This window comes from Engystomops pustulosus, chromosome 7, assembly GCF_040894005.1.
Source record: "Engystomops pustulosus chromosome 7, aEngPut4.maternal, whole genome shotgun sequence".
Taxonomy (NCBI): domain Eukaryota; kingdom Metazoa; phylum Chordata; class Amphibia; order Anura; family Leptodactylidae; genus Engystomops; species Engystomops pustulosus.
The window spans coordinates 179,618,495-179,640,415 of NC_092417.1; the positions used below are offsets into that span (position 1 = coordinate 179,618,495).

The 21,921-nt window shown below is 49.9% G+C and overlaps 1 protein-coding gene across 1 annotated transcript in view; it reads right to left on the bottom strand.

Moving 5' to 3' along the window:
* Window positions 1–11,800: 11,800 nt before the first annotated feature.
* The window catches only part of CTTN (cortactin), a 31,259-nt gene continuing 21,138 nt past the window's right edge, over window positions 11,801–21,921 (bottom strand). The window contains 10 exon segments of the mRNA XM_072119103.1: window positions 11,801–13,003; window positions 13,440–13,511; window positions 13,824–13,971; window positions 14,046–14,135; window positions 14,328–14,476; window positions 17,459–17,528; window positions 17,786–17,841; window positions 19,370–19,480; window positions 21,503–21,613; window positions 21,729–21,839. Coding sequence (XP_071975204.1) covers window positions 12,867–13,003; window positions 13,440–13,511; window positions 13,824–13,971; window positions 14,046–14,135; window positions 14,328–14,476; window positions 17,459–17,528; window positions 17,786–17,841; window positions 19,370–19,480; window positions 21,503–21,613; window positions 21,729–21,839 — 1,055 coding nt within the window. The 3' untranslated portion in view covers window positions 11,801–12,866.

The following is a 21,921-nucleotide window of genomic DNA, read 5'->3' on the forward strand; positions in this document are numbered from 1 at the left end:
CTGGGATCATCTCTGGGAGTGATTATCGTCTATGGGATCATCTCTGGGAGTGATCATTGTCTATGGGATCATCTCTGGGAGTGATTATTGTCTATGGGATCATCTCTGGGAGTGATTATTGTCTATGGGATCATCTCTGGGAGTGATCATTGTCTATGGGATCATCTCTGGGAGTGATTATTGTCTATGGGATCATCTCTGGGAGTGATCATTGTCTATGGGATCATCTCTGGGAGTGATCATTGTCTATGGGATCATCTCTGGGAGTGATCATTGTCTATGGGATCATCTCTGGGAGTGATCATTGTCTATAGAATCATCTCTGGGAGTGATCATTGTCTATGGGATCATCTCTGGGAGTGATTATTGTCTATGGGATCATCTCTGGGAGTGATTATTGTCTATGGGATCATCTCTGGGAGTGATTATTGTCTATGGGATCATCTCTGGGAGTGATTATTGTCTATGGGATCATCTCTGGGAGTGATTATTGTCTATGGGATCATCTCTGGGAGTGATTATTGTCTATGGGATCATCTCTGGGAGTGATTATTGTCTATGGGATCATCTCTGGGAGTGATTATTGTCTATGGGATCATCTCTGGGAGTGATTATTGTCTATGGGATCATCTCTGGGAGTGATTATTGTCTATGGGATCATCTCTGGGAGTGATTATTGTCTATGGGATCATCTCTGGGAGTGATTATTGTCTATGGGATCATCTCTGGGAGTGATTATTGTCTATGGGATCATCTCTGGGAGTGATCATTGTCTATGGGATCATCTCTGGGAGTGATTATTGTCTATGGGATCATCTCTGGGAGTGATCATTGTCTATGGGATCATCTCTGGGAGTGATCATTGTCTATAGAATCATCTCTGGGAGTGATCATTGTCTATGGGATCATCTCTGGGAGTGATCATTGTCTATGGGATCATCTCTGGGAGTGATTACTGTCTATGGGATCGTCTCTGGGAGTGATTACTGTCTATGGGATCGTCTCTGGGAGTGATTATTGTCTATGGGATCATCTCTGGGAGTGATTATTGTCTATGGGATCGTCTCTGGGAGTGATTATTGTCTATGGGATCATCTCTGGGAGTGATTATTGTCTATGGGATCATCTCTGGGAGTGATTATTGTCTATGGGATCATCTCTGGGAGTGATTACTGTCTATGGGATCATCTCTGGGAGTGATTATTGTCTATGGGATCATCTCTGGGAGTGATTATTGTCTATGGGATCATCTCTGGGAGTGATCATTGTCTATAGGATCATCTCTGGGAGTGATTATTGTCTATGGGATCATCTCTGGGAGTGATCAGTGTCTATGGGATCATCTCTGGGAGTGATTATTGTCTATGGGATCATCTCTGGGAGTGATTATTGTCTATGGGATCATCTCTGGGAGTGATTATTGTCTATGGGATCATCTCTGGGAGTGATCAGTGTCTATGGGATCATCTCTGGGAGTGATTATTGTCTATGGGATCATCTCTGGGAGTGATTATTGTCTATGGGATCATCTCTGGGAGTGATTATTGTCTATGGGATCATCTCTGGGAGTGATTATTGTCTATGGGATCATCTCTGGGAGTGATTATTGTCTATGGGATCATCTCTGGGAGTGATCATTGTCTATGGGATCATCTCTGGGAGTGATTATTGTCTATGGGATCATCTCTGGGAGTGATTATTGTCTATGGGATCATCTCTGGGAGTGATTATTGTCTATGGGATCATCTCTGGGAGTGATCATTGTCTATGGGATCATCTCTGGGAGTGATCATTGTCTATGGGATCATCTCTGGGAGTGATCATTGTCTATGGGATCATCTCTGGGAGTGATTATTGTCTATGGGATCATCTCTGGGAGTGATTATTGTCTATGGGATCATCTCTGGGAGTGATTACTGTCTATGGGATCATCTCTGGGAGTGATTACTGTCTATGGGATCATCTCTGGGAGTGATTACTGTCTATGGGATCATCTCTGGGAGTGATTACTGTCTATGGGATCATCTCTGGGAGTGATTACTGTCTATGGGATCATCTCTGGGAGTGATTACTGTCTATGGGATCATCTCTGGGAGTGATCATTGTCTATGGGATCATCTCTGGGAGTGATTATTGTCTATGGGATCATCTCTGGGAGTGATCAGTGTCTATGGGATCATCTCTGGGAGTGATCATTGTCTATGGGACCATCTCTGGGAGTGATCATTGTCTATGGGATCATCTCTGGGAGTGATTATTGTCTATGGGATCATCTCTGGGAGTGATTATTGTCTATGGGATCATCTCTGGGAGTGATTATTGTCTATGGGATCATCTCTGGGAGTGATTATTGTCTATGGGATCATCTCTGGGAGTGATTATTGTCTATGGGATCATCTCTGGGAGTGATTACTGTCTATGGGATCATCTCTGGGAGTGATTATTGTCTATGGGATCATCTCTGGGAGTGATTGTTGTCTATGGGATCATCTCTGGGAGTGATTATTGTCTATGGGATCATCTCTGGGAGTGATCAGTGTCTATGGGATCATCTCTGGGAGTGATTACTGTCTATGGGATCATCTCTGGGAGTGATCATTGTCTATGGGATCATCTCTGAGAGTGATCATTGTCTATGGGATCATCTCTGGGAGTGATCATTGTCTATGGGATCATCTCTGGGAGTGATCATTGTCTATGGGATCATCTCTGGGAGTGATCATTGTCTATGGGATCATCTCTGGGAGTGATCATTGTCTATGGGATCATCTCTGGGAGTGATTATTGTCTATGGGATCATCTCTGGGAGTGATTATTGTCTATGGGATCATCTCTGGGAGTGATCATTGTCTATGGGATCATCTCTGGGAGTGATCATTGTCTATGGGATCATCTCTGGGAGTGATCATTGTCTATGGGATCATCTCTGGGAGTGATCATTGTCTATGGGATCATCTCTGGGAGTGATCATTGTCTATGGGATCATCTCTGGGAGTGATCATTGTCTATGGGATCATCTCTGGGAGTGATTATTGTCTATGGGATCATCTCTGGGAGTGATCATTGTCTATGGGATCATCTCTGGGAGTGATCATTGTCTATGGGATCATCTCTGGGAGTGATTACTGTCTATGGGATCATCTCTGGGAGTGATTACTGTCTATGGGATCATCTCTGGGAGTGATTACTGTCTATGGGATCATCTCTGGGAGTGATTATTGTCTATGGGATCATCTCTGGGAGTGATCATTGTCTATGGGATCATCTCTGGGAGTGATCATTGTCTATGGGATCATCTCTGGGAGTGATCATTGTCTATGGGATCATCTCTGGGAGTGATTATTGTCTATGGGATCATCTCTGGGAGTGATTATTGTCTATGGGATCATCTCTGGGAGTGATCATTGTCTATGGGATCATCTCTGGGAGTGATCATTGTCTATGGGATCATCTCTGGGAGTGATCATTGTCTATGGGATCATCTCTGGGAGTGATCATTGTCTATGGGATCATCTCTGGGAGTGATCATTGTCTATGGGATCATCTCTGGGAGTGATCATTGTCTATGGGATCATCTCTGGGAGTGATTATTGTCTATGGGATCATCTCTGGGAGTGATCATTGTCTATGGGATCATCTCTGGGAGTGATTATTGTCTATGGGATCATCTCTGGGAGTGATTATTGTCTATGGGATCATCTCTGGGAGTGATCATTGTCTATGGGATCATCTCCGGGAGTGATTATTGTCTATGGGATCATCTCTGGGAGTGATCATTGTCTATGGGATCATCTCTGGGAGTGATCATTGTCTATGGGATCATCTCTGGGAGTGATTACTGTCTATGGGATCATCTCTGGGAGTGATTACTGTCTATGGGATCATCTCTGGGAGTGATTATTGTCTATGGGATCATCTCTGGGAGTGATTATTGTCTATGGGATCATCTCTGGGAGTGATCATTGTCTATGGGATCATCTCTGGGAGTGATCATTGTCTATGGGATCATCTCTGGGAGTGATTATTGTCTATGGGATCATCTCTGGGAGTGATCATTGTCTATGGGATCATCTCTGGGAGTGATTATTGTCTATGGGATCATCTCTGGGAGTGATCATTGTCTATGGGATCATCTCTGGGAGTGATTATTGTCTATGGGACCATCTCTGGGAGTGATTATTGTCTATGGGATCATCTCTGGGAGTGATTATTGTCTTATTGTACAGATCTGAGAATATTATCAGTCTCCATTTACTGTACATTATAACATCTCTGTAACTTTTAGTCCCTGCAGTTACATCACAATGATAGTTTATGTGCAGAGATGACGCCCTGAACGTTCTGTCACCTTTTCTCAGTCTCCTTTCATTATTGCTCACAAATGAGATCTAACAATTGCGCCAAATTTGGCGCTAATTTAGGCGCAAATGAATGGGACATGAGACAAATCCAAAGTGCATTTACTAAGGCAGAACCAGATCCATCATAGATCAGGAGCCAAAAAGAAGAGCAAACCAGGCGCAAAACCAGGCGAAGCTGAGACCCCCTATGATTAATGTCCCCCATAGAGTCAGTGCTCGCAGCTGAAAGGTCCGGGTGCACAAACCCCAAACTTTGGATACCTAATTTCCGATAAGGAAGGAGGTGAACACCGGTCTAATCCAATCAAGTAAAGCACAAAATCTACATATCCACCAATGCAGGAAGATGTTACTAGAGACTTCTGGTTCTCCAGTCCTTCTGATAATTCGGGATCCGATCCGTATATTCCGCAGAAGCTTCAGAGGAAGTCACAGAACATGGAAATGTAGCGAGAACTTCTGAATATGTTCTATTATCTGGTGTCCACAGCTCCCATGCAGATCTATGCGTCCCCATGGCTACAGACCCCCCCCCATGTAGTCTGATCCTGCCGCCACGTGACAGACTGATACAAAGAGCCACGAATCATCATATGAAGCCACGAAGAGATCCGGAGGCCGCTGTGTATTCTGCTGACATTTATCACAAAAGACATGTTATGCTTCTCCATTGGTCAATGGGGCAGATTTACTAGCCCGGTCCAGTCGCGATCCAGCCGCGGGTTCTCCGACACTGATTCGGGTCCAGATGGGATTCACCAAGGCAAGTGCGTGTACACGGTGCTGGTCCAGTTTACTGCACTGTATTAGGGGAGTCTATGGCACAATGAAAAATGTCCTGCACAAACAAAACCTCATACAGTCACACAAGGAAAAGGTGGAAAATAGGCTTACAGGCTCGCAGTGACTAGGCCCGGTCTAAGGGCTCGCAGTGACTAGGCCCGGTCTAAGGGCTCGCAGTGACTAGGCCCGGTCTAAGGGCTCGCAGTGACTAGGCCCGGTCTAAGGGCTCGCAGTGACTAGGCCCGGTCTAAGGGCTCGCAGTGACTAGGCCCGGTCTAAGGGCTCGCAGTGACTAGGCCCGGTCTAAGGGCTCGCAGTGACTAGGCCCGGTCTAAGGGCTCGCAGTGACTAGGCCCGGTCTAGGGGCTCGCAGTGACTAGGCCCGGTCTAGGGGCTCGCAGTGACTAGGCCCGGTCTAGGGGCTCGCAGTGACTAGGCCCGGTCTAGGGGCTCGCAGTGACTAGGCCCGGTCTAGGGGCTCGCAGTGACTAGGCCCGGTCTAGGGGCTCGCAGTGACTAGGCCCGGTCTAGGGGCTCGCAGTGACTAGGCCCGGTCTAGGGGCTCGCAGTGACTAGGCCCGGTCTAAGGGCTCGCAGTGACTAGGCCCGGTCTAAGGGCTCGCAGTGACTAGGCCCGGTCTAAGGGCTCGCAGTGACTAGGCCCGGTCTAAGGGCTCGCAGTGACTAGGCCCGGTCTAAGGGCTCGCAGTGACTAGGCCCGGTCTAAGGGCTCGCAGTGACTAGGCCCGGTCTAAGGGCTCGCAGTGACTAGGCCCGGTCTAAGGGCTCGCAGTGACTAGGCCCGGTCTAAGGGCTCGCAGTGACTAGGCCCGGTCTAAGGGCTCGCAGTGACTAGGCCCGGTCTAAGGGCTCGCAGTGACTAGGCCCGGTCTAAGGGCTCGCAGTGACTAGGCCCGGTCTAAGGGCTCGCAGTGACTAGGCCCGGTCTAAGGGCTCGCAGTGACTAGGCCCGGTCTAAGGGCTCGCAGTGACTAGGCCCGGTCTAAGGGCTCGCAGTGACTAGGCCCGGTCTAAGGGCTTACCATAAACTCTTGTAAAAATATTTGCATATGATCCTTGCATGTTTTTATTATGTAAAACTGTATTCCCACACAAGGTAATATTATTATGTTATATTGCATACAAAATCCTGCAGAGATCAGCCCGCACGTGGGGGCAACATCATTTACAGAAGATCACATCACAGTGTGGAGGGAAGATCATCTACAGTAGATCAAACCACAGTGCGGAAAGGGAAGGTCAGCCACAGCACATTGTAGAGGAAATTCCATCTACAACATATTACAACACATTGGGGCAGATTTACTTACCCGGTCCATTCGCGATCCAGCGGCGCGTTCTCTGCGGTGGATTCGGGTTCACTAAGGTAGTTCCTCCGACGTCCACCAGGTGTCGCTGCTGCGCTGAAGACCATCGGAATGCACTGAAGTTCACCGTCTATCGTGGGTGAAGGTAAGCGCGTGTCGAGCAACACTTTTTTTTTTTTTTTTTTTTTTTAAATGCGGCGGTTTTTCCGAATCCGTCTGGTTTTTTATGGCCACGCCCCCCCCGATTTCCATCGCGTGCATGCCGGCGCCGATGCGCCACAATCCGATCGCGTGCGCCAAAATTCCGGGGCAATTCAGGAAAAATCGGAAATATTCAGTTAACACGTAGGGAAACCACAAATCGGGCCCTTAGTAAATGACCCCCATTGAATGTGTAGGGAGTCATTTACAGCCGATCACAGCACAGTGTACAGGGAATATCATTTACAGCCGATCACAGCAAAATGTAGAGAGAAGATCATCCACAGCATAATCACAGCACAGTGTACGGGGAAGATCATTTACAGCAGATCACAGCAAAATGTAGAGAGAAGATCATCTACAGCAGATCACAGCACAGTGTACAGGGAAGATCATCTGCAGCAGATCACAGCAAAATGTAGAGAGAAGATCATCTACAGTCTATCACAGCACAGTGTACAGGGAATATCATCTACAGCAGATCACAGCACAGTGTACAGGGAAGATCATCTACAGCATAATCACAGGACAGTGTAGAGGGAAGCCCATCTTGGTCACAACGTGTGCTCCCCGCATGGTGACCGGATGTAATGCAAGTCTATGGCTGCCATTTTTTCTTGCTAACCAACAACTGCCACATAGTTTGTGTGCAAGGGGCCTCAGATTGGCGCTGGTGTATTCACTGACATTTCTGATGCATGGGTGGGGGGGGGGGGTCATCTACAGCAGATGTAGTCACAGTGTAGAGGGAAGATCATCTACAATAGATGTAGTCACGGTGTAGAGGGAAGATCATCTACAACAGATGTATTCACGGTGTAAAGGAAAGATCATCTACAACAGATGTAGTCACGGTGTAAAGGGAAGATTATCTACAACAGATGTAGTCACGGTGTAGAGGGAAGATTATCTACAACAGATGTAGTCACGGTGTAGAGGGAAGATCATCTACAACAGATGTATTCACGGTGTAAGGGAAAGATCATCTACAACAGATGTAGCCACGGTGTAAAGGGAAGATCATCTACAACAGATGTAGTCACGGTGTAAAGGGAAGATCATCTACAACAGATGTAGTCCCGGTGTAAAGGGAAGATCATCTACAACAGATGTATTCACGGTGTAAAGGGAAGATCATCTACAACAGATGTAGTCACGGTGTAAAGGGAAGATCATCTACAACAGATGTAGTCACGGTGTAAAGGAAAGATCATCTACAACAGATGTAGTCACGGTGTAAAGGAAAGATCATCTACAACAGATGTAGTCACGGTGTAAAGGGAAGATCATCTACAACAGATGTAGTCACGGTGTAAAGGGAAGATCATCTACAACAGATGTAGTCACAGTGTAAAGGGAAGATCATCTACAACAGATGTAGTCACGGTGTAAAGGGAAGATCATCTACAACAGATGTAATCACGGTGTAAAGGGAAGATCATCTACAACAGATGTAGTCACGGTGTAAAGGGAAGATCATCTACAACAGATGTAGTCACGGTGTAAAGGGAAGATCATCTACAACAGATGTAGTGCGACTTTCTTTTGAAAACAGCTCCTCTCTTGACCATAGGTTGGAAATGTTATTGCAACCAAAGCCATACAAAAACCATCTTGGGTCAGGAATGGCGCAATTTATTGAAGAAGTCATGTTTTCCGACCTCTGGACAATTCCTTTAATGCACTTGATTTTTCATGTACTCTATTTGCATTTGCATTGCATGTGACCCCTTTTTCCCAAATCTTAGAAAACCCCTTTAAGAGCAAGGGCCTTTACCTTCCTCCATTTATACCTGATCCAGAAATTTTTGTCAGGATTCCAACAGGCCATTAAATTGCCGGTGCCGGTGGGGGCCTGCAGCACTTACCATCGGCTCTGCCCGCCACAGTTCAGGAGTTTCCACGGATTTGTGCCGCGCATTAGTCTTAGTTATTACTCGAGAACAATGACCATTAAAAAAGCTTTTAGAGGAGCAGAGGACGGGGCCCGGAGATGGAATCTATAACCCAACACAATGGGGTGAGACAAGAACAAGACGAGCGCTGCGTTACTGCCGCCTCCCCCCAACATAAAGTGCACTCACACTGGTACCAGGACCAGCGGCCCGAGCGCAGGAGAACCGCAGCACCACGGGGGTTGTGGGATTAATATTTAGCTATAAATTAACCCGATCCAAGGATTATATTGACGGAGATGGAGCCAGAAAGTTACTGATACAGTAAACTATTGCAGGGGCGTGGGGAGCTAGGACCTGAGGTGGGACCCCCTGCAAGAGACCTTCATAGGGGTCCTTATGCAGGGACGGTTTTACCCATAAAGCAATTCAGTACAAGGGGCCCCAAGCTAATAAGAACATCAACACAGCTTAAAGCTCCACTATCAAGTGCAGATTCTACGCATTTGGGGGTCCTATAAAGATCAAGCCAACACCCGCCCCATCTATGATAGAGGCAAGGAGCAGATTTAGGGTGATGCCACACATGGCGTTTTGAACCCGTTTTTGGTCCTTTTTTTTAAGCAGTCCGTTAAAAAAAATGCATGCGTTTTTGGACCAAATGGACCAAAAACGGGTTCAAAACGCCATGTGTGGCATCACCTTTACTCATATTAATCATCCTTTAGGCACGGGACCTCTGTATTCACCCGGGTGTCCATAGAAAAGCAGCCGATTGCTTACCAGCACCCACATAATGCAAAACAATGGGTGCTCGTTACCAATCGCATGGAAGCGATACGTAATTGGGCCAAACACTGCCCATGGGGGTCCGCCTTGCAATACTAAGCGCAAGGTAAACGCCACTTGTGAACGCCGCCTTAGACCTCGGGGGTCCGATGTCTATTCTTCAGATGACCCTTGGATTTTCTTTCCCGGATCAACGTGAGGCGGATTTATAACATGTGGTAGACCCCTTTTAACATGCACCCGTCTCATGTGAACGCACCCCAAGACGCCCCAGGACAGAGGAAGGGGATTATACACGGATTAAATTAACTTTCATCAATAATACGGAAAAAAATTTACCTCAGAAATCTCCACCTTGACGATGAATTGTTGTCTCTCACCCTCGGTATGAGGTCGCAGCTCCGTGTCATGACCTTAAACCTGTGTTTCTTGTATTGTTAATGGCGGCTTTTTCCACCTTGTTTTTGTTTGGGGATCAAAGTTCGGACTCATCAATTATTTGACAGGTCAGTGGTCGGTGCTCCGGCTCCAGGGTCTCCACACAGAGAGGGGATCAATAAGTCTGAAAAGGGCAGCGATCATCACCCACCGCTCACCTTCCACCAAAAATGTCTCCTGTAAATGTCACTACACGCGCAGGGATCAGACACGAGGGGCGATGTCTGACAAGTATCTGACGCGGCTCCTGAACTCGCCGAATATTCTCCACATCAAAAGTATTTGTGGGAAACGCGTAAAACAGAGACTGAGGAGACGTCTCATAACCAGGGCCTAGTAACTTCCACTTCATGTACTACTAGCAGTGATGGTGGAAAAGCAGCCAATCAGAGCTCAGCTTACATTCCTGAAACTGCTCTGGTAAACTCAAAGCTGCTTCATGATTGGTTGCTAGGGGAAACCAGGCCTGCAGTGAAAAATTAGGCCTATAAAGTGATGAAAGAGACGGTATCCACCACATAAAACATATCACAACCTGGAAACACTTCACACACAAGTTGTTATTTGATGCTATGGGGAAACAAACAAGCAGTCTTATATGCGTGAAACCCCCTGTTAAAGGGATTGTCAAACATTAGAAAAATATGGGCGCATTCTGTTAGCAACAGCGACACTTCTGCCCACAGGTTGTGTCTGGCAGCGCAACTTACATAGGATATTCTACATCTGATAATTGTGCCGCCTTTTACACAAATCCAGACATTTCGCCAGTGTTCACATGTTCAGGTTTTTTTGATGCCTAAAACAAGAGCACCACTCACTGATATGTTCGCACTGATAATGATCTGCACCTGCTTTTGGCATCAAAAACTGCACCAGAAAACCTGCCTGTGTGAATGTGGCCTGAGGCATCAATTCTCCTATGAACCCAGTCTAGAACCAGAGAACTAAGCCTCCACCAGCAAGGACTGAGCGTATCAGGCAGAAAGCTCTGCACATGTCTTATGTCCCCCACAAATTGCTACGAAATAGGCCTGCGAGCCATGACCGGTATCCGATTGTCTGATCCCAGTCCAAGTTTTTATTCAGATCATTCAACTTCAGCTGTAACAAATTTTCTGCTAATTGTGGCAAAATAAACAACTACATTTTGCAGCAGACACGGGACAGGATCCATAAAATCCGCCGTTCTAGAACACGTGGAACTTACCGGGGGTGACTGCATGCGACTCCAAAGCTGACCCATCTAGACCCATCAGAACCAGACATGTTCTTTACTGACTGCAGGAAGACAGAGGCAGAACCAGCCCCGGGCCTCATCAACTAAACTGCTTCACCTGGGTCACATCTTAACCCTTTACAAGCCACAGGCTAAGTTTCTAATTTGGGCGATGGTCACATCTTGCGTTTTGAGACACAATCCAAGGGCAATGGAAATGCAGTTTTACTATGAAGTGATCACGGGGGAAGACCTTGGATTGAGTCTCAAACTGCAACGTGTGAACGCGGCATTAGATTATTCTGGTTACCAATCGCATGCGTTTATCTGGAAATACATATGTGATCAGGCCGTGGACCACCCCCGGGTGCTAGCGTTGCGTTTGTAAATGCCGCACTAGCAGCACGTGTGACCGCAATGTTATCTCAGCAAATGATCATGGTCAGAGCCCTTGGCTGGTGCCACACGCACCACTTTGTCGGTGTTTAAAAACGCAAACAAAGCCGCGCCTACCGGGGTGAGCCGCGGCTTGATCGCATCGGCGTTTCTATAGAAACGCCAGCAATTGGGAACAAGCAGCTGGTGGTTTGCATTAAATTAACGCAAAACACCGGCGGCTCGTTCCATAGAAACGCCAATGCGATCGGGCCGAGGCCCGGTGGGCGCGGCTTTGTCTGTGTTTGCCAGCGCAGACAAAGCGCTACGTGTGGCACCAGCCTATTGGGAACAACATGTGCATCACAAAATTACAATTGGTGCAGAAACTTCAGGACATTTCACCACAAAGAAGAAAAAAAAAAACCTTTATTGAAGCTTCATTTACAAAATAATTGATCGATAATGAAGTGCTGAATGCAAAATACAGGTAAAAGAAAAGACTTAAAATAGAAAACCCACCCATCCTGTGCTACCCCCGGCGGGGGGCCCACACCACGTCCACCGCAAGACCCAAATCATTGGTCCAAAATCCCTCAATTACTAGACAATCATAACTGGAAGAGGAGAGAGAGGAAATCCCGGGGACACAGTGATGGAGGCGGGGGTGGGGCTACCCCCCTGGTGATGCCGGAAATCTATAGGGGGCAGGACGACTAACACCCAAGATATCTATAAGATAGAAATAGCGCCACTCTCGTCTATGGCTTGGGCTGGTACTGCAGCTCAATGACAACAAGATACAATCTGTGGACAAAGTGGCGCTGTCTCTATTCAGAGTAAAAGCAGCAAGAGGGAGGATTTGGGCTGAACCCCAAAACCCTCAAAGGCGGCGGAAGTGTAACAGAGGAGCAACAGGAGTTTGAAGCAAAGAAAACCAATATCTGACCCTTATTGGCGGTTTTCTTAAAGCGATTGGCTCCCGGTTTTAATACGTCTCGGCCTGAGGTCATTCTGCCGTAATGTAATACTGGAGGAACCGGATCAGCGCCGTCAGAGGAGCGGGAGGAGATGATCTCTGGTGCAGTCACATTCAATGCGGGACACGTATGGCACAAGACCCGGGGGTAATATCTACCGCCATCGTCCATGATGGTGCAGGGGGAGGAGGGAGAGGCCCCTCCATAATCAGCCTTGGTCAAACTTCTGATGAAGCGAAGGCACACCTGGCAGCAGAAGGGTTAACAGGCTCCGGTCCGATGACTGCGCATTATAAGCCTTAGAATTACTATAGAGAAGAAGAAGATGGACCCTGCCCCCCCTCCAGAACAACAGGAAGAAGACAGATACAATGATTCGTAGTGTAAGATTCCAGCTCAGGGATTTATGGCATCTCAGAGAGGAGCGGCGCCAAAGCGAGCGCCGCCGAGCCCAGGGCTGAGGCCCAGGGTCCTCTCATAGGAAAGACTGGGGGCGTCTACTGCCGCAGCTCCACATAGTTAGCAGGGAAGAGCCCATAGCGATCCTTACAGAGCCCCCGCCACCAGCCGTCGTCAATCATCTCGATATTCGTGATCAGGTCGTCTGGGTCAAAGGAAATCTCGTCATCACCGGCTGCGGAGACAAAGGAAGGGGGGGGGGGGGGGGGGTGAGTCTCTGGAGGACACGAAACGCATCTTATAGTGGGGAGTGTCCAGCGCTGGGATCCCCATCAATCAGGACGGGGTCCATTACCCCCCAAATAATCTCCATTCATTGTCTATGAGAAAGCTGCATCCACCTCACAGAATTACAGATGGGTCAGGACTGGCTTTGGTGACTCTCCCTTTAAGGGGTGTTGCAATTTTTTGAAAACCCGATGAGGGGCAAGTGCTGTTCCCTTGGGAAGGCTACTTACAGCTGCAGTGATGAGGTCACGGCTAATCCCTGGTACCATATGCCCAGTGCGTGGGAGGTCAGGACTTCTGGCACCAGGGACCAAGAGCCAAGGCTGGGAGCCCCTGAGGGCCCCTGGGAGCCCCTGAGGGGTGTGAGAGCTGTCGCCACTTACCGGCCTGGTAATCATACAGGGCGATGGCTGTGATGCCGAGGTCTCCATCGTATTCTGCGTACGTGTTATCAGCTGGAAGGAAGAAGAGAAGGAACAGTCATCCAGGATAATGTACAAAAATATAGAAAAATGTCCAGGGAGGGCCACGGGAGGGGATGCGGGCAGGACACAGAACGATTCGGGGCAGCCAGGACACACAGAGCGGGGAAGGGGTGTGGGGGGGTGGCGAGGACCAGCAATTTGATCTTCTGGAAATTGTTTTGTGCAAATTGGTGCAACCCGTAAAACCACCGTGACACACGAGGATCGATCCCCCGGACTCGCTGCCGCCCCCCTCATAGCGGTAGTTACTGCGATCTCTGCCCCCGGTGCCCCATACGTTACCATCCTGGTAATCTCCGGACTCGTATACGGCCTCCGTGGCCTCGGCTTTGTGGCTGGTGGCCTCCTGGTAGTCTCCGTGCTCCTCGTACACGTTCTCGGGGACACTCGGGGATCTCTCGGGTTCCTTCTCGTACACTGGAGCCGCATCCTACAGGAAACAGGAACAGGATGAGCCGGGGCATCACCAGGTGTCCCGGGGGTAACAGACATGCGCCCTCTCACCTCATACACCGGGCTCGCGGGGGCTTCTTCTGACACTTTGCGGGGTCTCGGGGATGCGGGAGGAGATGCAGCTTTGGCCTTTTCTTGCTCCTTAATACAAAGCAATAAGAAAGTCAACTGAGCCCCGGGGGTTTAGGGTTATTATCCGCAGATCCCGGGATTTCCTCTAGGGGGCTCCCTAGCTCCAGGGGGTACAGACATTCTGCCCTTGCCTCCAGAGCGGAGCTGTAGTCCCCGATGCCGGATTATAACTAGATGTAGCAGGTTGGTGGATGCACTTACCTGCAGCTTCTCCCGTGCCGCCTCCTGTTCCCGCCTCTCCCGCTCCATCCTCTGCGCTCGCTCCGCCTCCGCCTTCTTCCGGTCTTCTACTTCCTTCTCCTTGGCCAAGTTCTCAAAGTTTGCCCGGATGCTGCTCGCTTTATTACCCTCTGACAGACAAGAAATACCCCACGGGAGTTACCCCTTAAGTTACATGGCAGGTGCCAGGAGAGCAGACAGTCACAGACACACACCGGTCCCAGAAGAGCACACAGTCACAGACACAGAGGTCCCAGAAGAGCACACAGTCACAGACACAGAGGTCCCAGAAGAGCACACAGTCACAGACACAGAGGTCCCAGAAGAGCACACAGTCACAGACACAGAGGTCCCAGAAGAGCACACAGTCACAGACACAGAGGTCCCAGAAGAGCACACAGTCACAGACACAGAGGTCCGAGGAGAGCACACAGTCACAGACACAGAGGTCCGAGGAGAGCACACAGTCACAGACACAGAGGTCCGAGGAGAGCACACAGTCACAGACACAGAGGTCCGAGGAGAGCACACAGTCACAGACACAGAGGTCCGAGGAGAGCACACAGTCACAGACACAGAGGTCCGAGGAGAGCACACAGTCACAGACACAGAGGTCCGAGGAGAGCAGACAGTCACAGACACAGAGGTCCGAGGAGAGCAGACAGTCACAGACACAGAGGTCCGAGGAGAGCAGACAGTCACAGACACAGAGGTCCGAGGAGAGCAGACAGTCACAGACACAGAGGTCCGAGGAGAGCAGACAGTCACAGACACAGAGGTCCGAGGAGAGCAGACAGTCACAGACACAGAGGTCCGAGGAGAGCAGACAGTCACAGACACAGAGGTCCGAGGAGAGCAGACAGTCACAGACACAGAGGTCCGAGGAGAGCAGACAGTCACAGACACAGAGGTCCGAGGAGAGCAGACAGTCACAGACACAGAGGTCCGAGGAGAGCAGACAGTCACAGACACAGAGGTCCGAGGAGAGCAGACAGTCACAGACACAGAGGTCCGAGGAGAGCAGACAGTCACAGACACAGAGGTCCGAGGAGAGCAGACAGACACAGAGGTCCGAGGAGAGCAGACAGACACAGAGGTCCGAGGAGAGCAGACAGACACAGAGGTCCGAGGAGAGCAGACAGACACAGAGGTCCGAGGAGAGCAGACAGACACAGAGGTCCGAGGAGAGCAGACAGACACAGAGGTCCGAGGAGAGCAGACAGACACAGAGGTCCGAGGAGAGCAGACAGACACAGAGGTCCGAGGAGAGCAGACAGACACAGAGGTCCGAGGAGAGCAGACAGACACAGAGGTCCGAGGAGAGCAGACAGACACAGAGGTCCGAGGAGAGCAGACAGACACAGAGGTCCGAGGAGAGCAGACAGACACAGAGGTCCGAGGAGAGCAGACAGACACAGAGGTCCGAGGAGAGCAGACAGACACAGAGGTCCGAGGAGAGCAGACAGACACAGAGGTCCGAGGAGAGCAGACAGACACAGAGGTCCGAGGAGAGCAGACAGACACAGAGGTCCGAGGAGAGCAGACAGACACAGAGGTCCGAGGAGAGCAGACAGACACAGAGGTCCGAGGAGAGCAGACAGACACAGAGGTCCGAGGAGAGCAGACAGACACAGAGGTCCGAGGAGAGCAGACAGACACAGAGGTCCGAGGAGAGCAGACAGACACAGAGGTCCGAGGAGAGCAGACAGACACAGAGGTCCGAGGAGAGCAGACAGACACAGAGGTCCGAGGAGAGCAGACAGACACAGAGGTCCGAGGAGAGCAGACAGACACAGAGGTCCGAGGAGAGCAGACAGACACAGAGGTCCGAGGAGAGCAGACAGACACAGAGGTCCGAGGAGAGCAGACAGACACAGAGGTCCGAGGAGAGCAGACAGACACAGAGGTCCGAGGAGAGCAGACAGACACAGAGGTCCGAGGAGAGCAGACAGACACAGAGGTCCGAGGAGAGCAGACAGACACAGAGGTCCGAGGAGAGCAGACAGACACAGAGGTCCGAGGAGAGCAGACAGACACAGAGGTCCGAGGAGAGCAGACAGTCACAGACACAGAGGTCCGAGGAGAGCAGACAGTCACAGACACAGAGGTCCGAGGAGAGCAGACAGTCACAGACACAGAGGTCCGAGGAGAGCAGACAGTCACAGACACAGAGGTCCGAGGAGAGCAGACAGTCACAGACACAGAGGTCCGAGGAGAGCAGACAGTCACAGACACAGAGGTCCGAGGAGAGCAGACAGTCACAGACACAGAGGTCCGAGGAGAGCAGACAGTCACAGACACAGAGGTCCGAGGAGAGCAGACAGTCACAGACACAGAGGTCCGAGGAGAGCAGACAGTCACAGACACAGAGGTCCGAGGAGAGCAGACAGTCACAGACACAGAGGTCCGAGGAGAGCAGACAGTCACAGACACAGAGGTCCGAGGAGAGCAGACAGTCACAGACACAGAGGTCCGAGAAGAGCAGACAGTCACAGACACAGAGGTCCGAGAAGAGCAGACAGTCACAGAGGTCCGAGAAGAGCAGACAGTCACAGACACAGAGGTCCGAGAAGAGCAGACAGTCACAGACACAGAGGTCCGAGGAGAGCAGACAGTCACAGACACAGAGGTCCGAGGAGAGCAGACAGTCACAGACACAGAGGTCCGAGGAGAGCAGACAGTCACAGACACAGAGGTCCGAGGAGAGCAGACAGTCACAGACACAGAGGTCCGAGGAGAGCAGACAGTCACAGACACAGAGGTCCGAGGAGAGCAGACAGTCACAGACACAGAGGTCCGAGGAGAGCAGACAGTCACAGACACAGAGGTCCGAGGAGAGCAGACAGTCACAGACACAGAGGTCCGAGGAGAGCAGACAGTCACAGACACAGAGGTCCGAGGAGAGCAGACAGTCACAGACACAGAGGTCCGAGGAGAGCAGACAGTCACAGACACAGAGGTCCGAGGAGAGCAGACAGTCACAGACACAGAGGTCCGAGGAGAGCAGACAGTCACAGACACAGAGGTCCGAGGAGAGCAGACAGTCACAGACACAGAGGTCCGAGGAGAGCAGACAGTCACAGACACAGGTCCCAAGACAGGTCCTTACTTACCCGCTTCCACCGGCCGCGTCCTCTGATAACTTGGAGCCACTTTCTCCACATCTTCAAAGGAAGAAGCTGCCTGAAAATGAAGACCATGAGATTTACAGACCGACATCTTTATGAAAATAATCTCATTCCACATGACACGATCTTGGTTCTGTGGCTCCTGTGTATTTCTATACATCCCCATGGTAACAGACTACAAACAAACCCTTTGTAGTCAGATCCTCCCCTCGCTGAACAACAGGGGTGCATGCTGGAGCCCTAGTGTAGAGTACACCGCCCCGCTGCAGCGACTACAGCCCATGTGACCACCCCATATCGTTCAGGACCTACCTTATCCATCCGATCCTTCTGCACTCCATACTTGCCACCAAATCCCTTGGAATAATCTGCGACACAGAAGACAAGTCACTACGTGGTCACAGATATCACAGGACACGGGAGTCTACAACGTTTCATCCGAATATGTCCCCAATATTTACTTAAGCTTCCCCCCACATTTAAAATTAGGAAAATCCGATGCCTGGAGCTGCCACTAGGGGGAGCTCAGCGTCTACAGAAGCCACTGAACTCAAAGGGACTGTTCTATGTTAGTTTATTTTATAGGACTGATGAACAAGATCTACTCCATGGGGTCTGGCACCCCCAAAATCTGCGGTCTGAAGAGGGGAAAGTGTTTGGATGAGCCTACAGCGCCGTACACTGTATAGTGGCTGTGTCCAGATTGCAGCTCTGGTCAGATCTGGTCAGCCAGGCCGTTTGATGAAGAGCCAAGTGTCTGACCCCAAGAGATCTAATGGCTAATTCAGGAAGATCCCTTGAAGCCCGGTCATTTCATAGCACCACCTAGTGGCGGTATTTATACACTACGGGCTGTGGGAACTGTATGTTATTTACCAGGAGCACAGTCCTCACCCACATCCAGAACCTAAAAGGAATTGTCCTGTAGAAGGCTCCGCCGAGTATAAGGGAAATATATGACCTCATATACGGGAAGGTGACAGGTCCCACAGGGGGCGGCTAAAAGTTTGTCTTAAAAATTTACACAAAGACAAAATCAGTGGGAAGAGGCCGGACCCATAGTGGATTGTCCACAGATCTAACTACGGTCTTGAAATCCACTTTCTTTGCTGAATTTTTAAAGGCAATGTTAGTAGCAGCAGGACTGTGGATTCCAGGATTGTAGCTTCTCCCAGTGCACTGGGTGCACAGACCCTGGAGTGATGTGCATTAATATCGGAGTAGGTTTTTAGTAGAAGCAGAATTGTGAAATATGGATTTATATTCTAGGATTGTAATGCTTACAAGTGCACTGGGGGAGTTTCCTCACACTGCTGAGCTCTGTGCTCTCCGCAGCCAGTGTTAGGTATTGCACCTGGAGATATGTGTGATCAGACCTTTGTGTATGTTGTTAGTAGCAGCAGGACTGTGATATATGGATTTATATTCCAGTTTCTCTTCGTACACTGGGTGAATGTCCTCACACTGCTGTGCTCTCTGATGAACTGCACCTGGTTGAATAATATAGGCAGTCACATAGACCAGAGGAGAGGACTCAATACACAGAGCAGGGAGGACACACCCACAGTGCACTTGAAGTAGCTACAGCTTGGGATATAAATCCCAATATATCACAGTTCTGCAGCTACTAACAACATACACAGGGGGAGACCTGGCGTCACCCTGCTAGATGCCCCCCAGTGTTACCTGTATGACACCGCACCAGTACCGGGCACTGCCCAGAAGGGGCGCTGTCCTGGTGTACACAGCATATATGTCATCCCGCTCCCTAGCCATTAGTGTTAGGCCCCACGTCCCGCAGCAGTAGTACAGGTTACAGCGAGGAGGTTACAGGGGAAGACGTGGACATGAAGGACACACGGACACCACATAACGGGGGCGGAGGAGGACAGGTACCTTTTTGGGATTCGTGGAGCTGCAGTTTCTCTTGGTGATCCCAGCCGAGCGCACACTTGTCCTGTCTGTCTGTCTGGACACCAAACTTTCCTCCAAACCCCTTCACATAGTCTACACACAGAAATCCACCAGCCATTAACAGGAAGGAGACGCACCCATGCACAGAGACCCGGGAGCCCGGATACATAGGGACCGACCCGGGAGCCCGGATACATAGGGACCGACCCGGGAGCCCGGATACATAGGGACCGACCCGGGAGCCCGGATACATAGGGACCGACCCGGGAGCCCGGATACATAGGGACCGACCCGGGAGCCCGGATACATAGGGACCGACCCGGGAGCCCGGATACATAGGGACCGACCCGGGAGCCCGGATACATAGGGACCGACCCGGGAGCCCGGATACATAGGGACCGACCCGGGAGCCCGGATACATAGGGACCGACCCGGGAGCCCGGATACATAGGGACCGACCCGGGAGCCCGGATACATAGGGACCGACCCGGGAGCCGTATCTCAGCCTGACGGCGCCTGAGGAGACAGGAGGCGCTGTATCTCAGCCTGAAGCCTGGGGTCTGTAACTATGAGAGGTCGTATCTCAGCGCAGGAGACTGTTTTCAGATTTTTAATGCTCTATAAAGGGTCCCCGGCGCTGAGGGTCCTGAGGGTCTTCCGTTATTGTAAGCACCCAGCACATATTCTCCCAGCATATGGAGGGCGATGGATGTACAAGAGCAGAACATACAATATAGACTGGACCGGGGTTATATGGATCGGGCTCAGTGTGAACAGTTACTATATCACAGGCTCTGGACAGTATATTAACCCTTTTATACAAGACAATAGAAACAAGGTTGTTGTATGATGTCAGAGGTCAGTGATCCCCTGCACCATGCACCCTCCATGCAGCACGTAGCAATGTTACACCCAGCAGTCAGACCCCCAACCATCAGAGGGGCCGATGGTGGCAGCATTTATCATATGTATGGGGGTCTCCTGACTCACCCCCAATGATAGAGCATGCCCAATCCTTATGCTCTTACCATTCAGTGCACATGCATCCTCAGCTGAGCCTGGCATGCATGTGTAGGAGGAGGAGAATCAGGAGAGACAGAGTCCGACAATCCAATCTACCCCGACAGCCAACGTCTAGTGCACACGGACAGATTTATAGTGGCAAGAACTGGACCAATGCTGGCGCTGACCCAGCACTATCCAGGGTGATATTAATGATGGCACATTCTTAGGGGGCTCCTAGTGACTAATGGACTCTCTATAGAGGCTGCACACTGGGCAGCAGAGTATTGCACCTTTATCACACTCATTTCAAAGGAAATCAAGCACAAACCATCCTGATAAACCAGGGACATTACTCATACATCCGGGCACCGGGACTGTGGTGTCTGCTTATAGTTCTTATGCATGGCCTCCTCCCTTCTACAATAAATTTTAACACTATGCTAATGAGTCAGAAGGACTATGGGGGCGTTACCGAAGCCCCTCCATGCTGTATCTTCACAGGCTGTTACACTGTGTAGGAGGATTTCTTCACACTGCTGAGAGATTACATCAGGCAGAGGGAAGAGAGAGACACAGTGTAACAGCCTGTGAAGAAACAGCAGAGAGGGTCCCTGATAATTCCCCCAGAGCCCATCAGGCTCATTACCATAATTATAAAAGGTGATTTTAGATGGAAGGAGACCATGGAGAACAAATATAAGAAGATTACTCATAGGTCCAGGCACCAGGATAGATTGTGATGGTAGATTTTTTGCCGTCTATGGATTATTTGGGGGTTCAGTTTAGAAAATAAGAACCATAAAAGTAAATAATTGGGTCACTATAAGGCTGTAATCAGACACAAAGTTATTGCTGCAGATTTTGGAGAAGTTCACGGAACTGGCACAAAAAAAAACTGCAACAAAAATTCCATGTGTGACTGAAGCCTAACCCTCCACATGTGTCTACATGCTGCCACCATCAGCGGGGAACATCCGAGGAGAGGAGAGGAGAGGAGAGGGGAAGGTTAGTGACTTCTAGTTGTGGGATGACATTATAGATACCATACAGTCCCTCCCCCTCCCTGCAGTGTGAACACGTCCCAGGGACACAACAAGGCGGAGACTGAACCTTTCTGGGACTCGTGCTTCTCCGTTTTGCCTTGATACTCGTATCCCACCGCGCTCTTGTCCACGTTGTCCTTATCCACGCCAAATTTACCACCAAAACCTTTGGAGTAATCTGGAAATTTGTAAAATATTTGCTAAAAACCTTTCCGCATTTCAGACACTTTTGTGGAAGGTTATATTGTGCACAACAGGAAATGAAAGTGAATGTGAAATTCAGGACCCCCGACCTTTCTGGGACTCGTGCTTCTCCGTCTTCCCCTGGTAATCGAACCCCACAGCGCTCTTATCCACACGATCGGCCTGGACACCAAACTTTCCACCAAAGCCGGTGGTGTAATCTGTACAAGAGAGAGAGAGAGAGAGAGGAGTGTGAGGAGGAGGAGGAGGTCATCACAGACAAGAACAACCACTCCTAACATC